Genomic DNA, 5,096 nt, shown 5'->3' with positions numbered 1-5,096 from the left:
GACTGCTCGCTGCGTTGGCCGGCCTCTGCGAGTACGACGTCTTTGGCGAGGTGGCTGCCGACGGGAACGGCGCGTGGTACGCCGAAGCCACTCTTAAGGGGCTCGGGCTCGGCTTCTGCGGCTGCCTCTCCACCGTCTCGACGTGGATCAACGAGGTCAACACACTGCTTTCGCCGCGCCCGTCTGCAGAGGCGGCGGCGGGCTACGGCTGCGGCTGCGCCGGAGTCACGTACGCACTAGGCTCGGTCGCCCTCGGGCTGGCGGTTGGCGTGCCGGCCTTCGGGTGGTCCGAGTGGGCCTAAGAGTGGTGCGCTCTCCAGTCTGCCCGCCGCCCGGATCGCGGCGGCGAAGGCCTGGGGCGAGTGGGACTGCGGGGCGGGGCGCTCGCCGCGCAGGGCTGCCAAGGGGGGGGGGGGGGTCCCGAGAGATTCGCCGCGCGGGTGTGTCCCGGCGGGCGATGGTGGGCGCATGACAGAGAGCGGCGGCGGCGGTCCCTTCCGGCCGACGTCTCGAGGTCTCGAGGTCACCAGGCCCTCGAGGTGTCGCGGTCTCGAGGTCGAGGTGTCGTTCACGGGAGGCGCCGCATAGGGCGGGCGCGCGATCCCGGCCGCCAGGCACCGCGAGGGAGCGAGAGTCGAGAGAGCGAGATGGCGCGTGTACGTCTCGGGAGTAGTCCTCTCCGCTAGCGAGAGAGCCCGAATGCGTGCCCGGTACGTGTGTGTACGTCAGGTACGAGATATTGTCCCTGTGGTTCCGCGAGTAATTGAAGCTTTCTCTGTATGTGTTTGTACCGTGACAACAACATGCACATTTCACATTTGCATTTACATTTTACGTCCCTGTCCGCATGCTGCTTACGTCGCGCGAGACTCTCGTGTCTCGAGATATAGAGCCGTAGAGAGCGCCCCCCTTGGCAGAAGGCAGCCACCTGCGCGGAGCGCGCGCGCCCCGCCCGCCTCTCAGCCGCCCTTCCCCAGCAGGCGGCTACACAGAGACAAATGTCGACCCCCGCCGCAAACCCCTGACGCATTACCGTACCGCTGATTGCGCCACATCATCCCTTCCCACCACCGAACGGCCAACGGCAAATATCTGAGAGGTGAGGCCAGCTTGCGCAGGACGGACAGTCTCGCGTTATTTTGTGCGTGGAGGCGCACGCACCGCCGCTGAAGCGCCACACCATCCCGTTGGTACGACTGTCAATGTGTGATGCCCTGGCTGCCTGCCCTCAGCAGCCGCTCCAAGCGGCTCCTGCAACGAGGCACGCGACCCGCCCACCATGCGTTCCATGTCGTGCCACCCTGTGAGGTGAGAGGTCACCTCGCGGCGGCGACTAGGCCGCCTTTGCCACGACCTTGTCTTTCAGCGCCGCGCCCTTGCTCAGCACCTTGTCAATTACCTCTTGATTCTTCAGCAGAATCGGCTTCAATACCTGTGGAAGTGGGAGGAGGTCGTCGGAAGTGTGCCGCAACGTGGATGGGTAGGTTAGGCTGGGAGCCTTGTAGACAAGTTCGGAGCCGCCCAGCGCGAGGAAGACGGTCGTTCCCAGTAGTACCTCGCCCCAGAACGGGATGAAGAAGAAGACGTTGCTGAACCTGCCGCCGGATGCGATAGCTGGTCAGGGCTCTTCTCGCCCACCCCTGCGGCTATGCGGGAGGTGGGGCTGTACAGGGATCCCGCAAAGTTGACAAAGGAGTAGGCGAACCAGAACGTGAGCCACTTGACGTCGTCGTCGTGGCCATCGCTCTCCAGCGCCTATGGCAGACGAGCCTCCCAGCTTTCCACTCTGGCAGTTGCATCAGCCAGGAGCTCCCGCACGCGCTGGCGCGAGTCATGGCGCATGCAACGCGTCTGAATGCTCGCCTCGCCTCGCGCAAATGCGACCGTCCTCGCAGCCGACAGTCCACCGCCTGCTAAAGAAGCACAGCGACGAATGCGGCACCGGCGACACATGGCAGGCTGGTCATGACGCAGTTATAGGGTGTTGTGTGCCGTCAGAGGGACTCTCTGTGTGTCAGGGATAGTCAGGGCTGTCCATCAGAGCTTCACTAAGCTCGGAGACACCCCATTAGCGCGGCTCGACCTCTTTGAGTCACTGCCTTCCCGGCGGTTTGGCTGTAGAGCCTCTACAACAAACTCTACAACAAAATCGCGCTCTACATCGCTCTACAACGCAGGCGCCTCGTCACGCGGCGGATGTAGAGCTCTACAGCTCTACAGCGCTCCAGAGCGCTCTACATCTCTACAGCTCTACAGCGCTCTACACTCTACATCCTCTACACCCTCCCTCAGCCCACAGCCACACGCCTCAGAGTGCCTGTGCGCAGACCCGCGCGAGGACAGCTGACACTTTAGACTTATCAGCGGCAAAACGGCCGGCGGGGGGGGAGGGGAATTCACAAGCAAGCGGAGGTCCCGCGGTGTGCCGTGGACCCAGACACACTTGGAGATTTTCCTCTCTGCTCCCGGCGCATTTCTCGTTTTCCTGCGTCTTTTCTCTGCTCATCTCTGGCGCCAGAGAGCGCCGCTCGCGCCGCCCGTGTGGCATGCTGTCCGCGCCGAAATCGCGGCCGCTGGGCTTGCGATACGCCAAGGGGCCCGACGGCACGCGCGGCTTCGCAATGAAGCGTGGTCGCCCGTTGCCGGGCGTGCTTCCCGCCGCGCTCGAGTCTGTGCCGTCCGACGCGGCTGCAGACCTGCCAGGGCTGCCGCCTCCGGGCGCGCGCAGCATCTCGGCCAGCACAGGCTCCGAGTCCTCCTGCTCCTCCCTCGCGCGCGCCGCGACGGCCGCGCACGCTGCTGACGGTGCTGACCCGCGGTGTGATGGCCGCTCATGGGCTTTGCTCGCAGCCGGACCCGTCGCTAGCCGCGGCGGGGAGGCGGACCTCGCTTCGCTGGGTGGGCTGCCCCCGCCGCCGTCGCGTGGCGGCGGGCCCACCGGTGCGCCGCCGCCCGGGCTGTCGCCGCCTCAGCTGCCCAGCGGCGTGCCGCAAGCCGCGCCGGCGCAGGCTCTCTCTTTGCCGCAGGAGGCAAAGGGGGGCGCGGGGCCGCCGCAGAGCCCTTCGTCCGACCTCAAGTCGCTCATCGGCGTCGCGTCGCTCTCAGGGGGCGCCGCCGCCACGACCGTCTCCGACCTCCTTCTCTCCCCGGCGCCCGCGCCCGCGCCCGCGCCCGTGCCTGCGCCCGCAGCGGCGCCGCGCACGAGAGCCGCAAACGAGGCCGGCGGCGCCGGGTCACGACTCGGAATGTGGTGCAACGCGGAGGAGGACTCGCCGGGCGGCGACTCCTCTCCTCCCCCGCCCTCCTCCGGCGCCTCCGACGCCGGCCAGAGCCGCCTCGGCATGTGGTGCACCGCTCCGACGGCTACGAGACCCGACTTTGGCGGCTCGCTCGCGCTGCCCCACTCGCTCGCCGAGCCGCCGCCGAGCGAGCCGCCCGCCGCCGCCGAGGCTCCTGCACCTCGTGGCCACGAGGTCAGCTTGGACCCCGCAGCGTGGCTCCGCCACCAGCAGCAGCAGCTCCAGCGGCAGGCGGCCGGCGCCGCGACGGAGGCGCAGGCGCAACGGGAGGCGCAGGCGCAGCGGGAGGCGCAGGCGCAGCGGGAGGCGCAGGCGCAGCGGGAGCAGCAGCAGCAGCAGCAGGCGCAGCAGCAGCAGCAGCAGGCGCAGCAGCAACAGCAGCAACAGCAGCAGCAGCAGGCGCAGCAGCAGCAGCGCGATTTGCTTCTCATGCAGCAGCAACAGCAAGCGAGGGCGGCGCAGGCGGCGCAGGCCCAGAGGGAGCAGAGCTTGCAGCTGCAGCAGCGGATCGAGCAGGCGCAGGCGCAGCACCGTGCGCAGCAGCAGGCGCAGGCGCAGGCGCAGCAGCGCGCGCAGGAGGCGCAGTACCAGCAGCAGCTCGCGCAGTACCAGCAGCAGCGCGAGGCGCAGGCGCAGGCGCAGCAGCGGCAGGCCCAGCAGCAGGCCCAGCAGCAGGCCCAGCAGCAGGCCCAGCAGCAGGCCCAGCAGCAGGCCCAGCAGCAGGCGGTGGCCGCGCAGTTGGCGCAGCTGCAGCAGCAGTCGCACCAGCTGCTCAACGCGCTCAATCAGCAGCGGCACCAACTCACGCCGCAGCAGCAGCAGCAGTTCGAGGTGCAGCTGCAGGCGTGGCAGCAGCAGCAGCAGCGGCTGGCGGCCATCCAGCAGCAGACCGTGGCCGCCCCCGCTGCAGCGTCCTTCATGCCTCCGCCGCCGCCTCCGCCGCCGCCGCCGCCCCCTCCGCCGCCGCTGCCCCGCATGATGGCTCAGCCGCCGCCGCCGCCGCCCCCCCCCCCTCCTCCGCAGCAGCCGCCGCCGCCGCAGCAGCAGCAGCAGCAGCAGCTCAATCTTCTGCTTGGCAGCCTCGGCGGCGCGCCCTCGGCGATCCCGCCCGCGCCGGCCCAGGCGCGGGTGAGCGCGCTCCAGCAACAGATGGCCCAAGTTCAACACCTCGGCCTGCAGCAGCAGCTGGCGCTCCTCCAGTCTCAGCTGCAGCCGCCGCTGCCGCAGCCGCCGCCGCCGCCGCCGCCGCCGAGCCAGCCGCCGCTCCCGCCGGGTCAGCCGCCGCTGCCATTTCAAGGCCAGCTGCCGGGGCAGCGCTTCGAGGCGGGGGCGGGCGGGGCGAATGCGCCGTCGCAGGCGCTGGCCGGGTTCCAGGCGCCGCAGCCGCCGCTGCTACAGCCGGCGCACGCCGCGCTGCCCCACGCCGGAAGCTACGGCACTCTGAATGGCCTCGGGGGAGGCTGCGCCGGCGTGATCGGCGGCGGCGGCAGCTTGGGCGCGTTGCCGGGGGCCCTCCCCGCATCCTCACCGCTCGGGGCGCTGCCGGGCGCAGGCGCGGCTGGGTTGCCGCAGGCGCCGCAGGATGGTTTGCTCGAGCAGCAGACGTTGCGCCTGAAGAGCTTGCTCGGCCTCGGAGGCCTCTGAGGTGCGCCGAGAGGAGCGGGGAGGATACGGGGGGGGGGGGGGGGGCCCCGGGAAGACCCCAAATTAACTTCAAAGGTGCCTCCCGTCAAAAAATGCTGAAATGGCCCCGGATCACTTCTGAACCCCCCTTCCTCTTGAAACCCCCCCCCCCCT

At 69.4% G+C, this 5,096-nt stretch overlaps 3 protein-coding genes across 3 annotated transcripts in view; 2 read left to right on the top strand and 1 right to left on the bottom strand.

Moving 5' to 3' along the window:
- EMIHUDRAFT_450871 (hypothetical protein) overlaps positions 1–799 on the top strand; it is a 3,578-nt gene extending 2,779 nt beyond the window's left edge. Inside the window, exon 5 of the mRNA XM_005773336.1 lies at positions 33–799. Within this exon, the coding sequence (XP_005773393.1) occupies positions 33–302 (270 nt within the window). The 3' untranslated portion in view covers positions 303–799. The remainder of the gene's footprint in view (positions 1–32) is intronic.
- Positions 800–1,333: 534 nt separating this feature from the next.
- EMIHUDRAFT_208015 (hypothetical protein) lies at positions 1,334–2,069 on the bottom strand (the record flags this gene model as incomplete). The annotated part of the gene is made up of 5 exons (XM_005773335.1): positions 1,334–1,432; positions 1,508–1,595; positions 1,670–1,755; positions 1,819–1,910; positions 2,063–2,069. The coding sequence occupies 5 exons, from the start codon at positions 2,067–2,069 to the stop codon at positions 1,334–1,336; spliced, it is 372 nt and encodes a 123-aa protein (XP_005773392.1).
- Positions 2,070–2,546: 477 nt separating this feature from the next.
- On the top strand, positions 2,547–4,943 carry EMIHUDRAFT_208014 (hypothetical protein; the record flags this gene model as incomplete). Its single annotated transcript, XM_005773334.1, has 5 exons — positions 2,547–2,898; positions 3,027–3,076; positions 3,219–3,473; positions 3,735–3,831; positions 4,597–4,943. The coding sequence occupies 5 exons, from the start codon at positions 2,547–2,549 to the stop codon at positions 4,941–4,943; spliced, it is 1,101 nt and encodes a 366-aa protein (XP_005773391.1).
- Between the last annotated feature and the right edge of the window lie 153 nt (positions 4,944–5,096).

This window comes from Emiliania huxleyi (assembly GCF_000372725.1).
Source record: "Emiliania huxleyi CCMP1516 unplaced genomic scaffold EMIHUscaffold_34, whole genome shotgun sequence".
Taxonomy (NCBI): Eukaryota; Haptophyta; order Isochrysidales; family Noelaerhabdaceae; genus Emiliania; species Emiliania huxleyi.
Note: the sequence above shows the minus strand (reverse complement) of the source record. Positions and strands in the feature narration are given on the sequence as shown.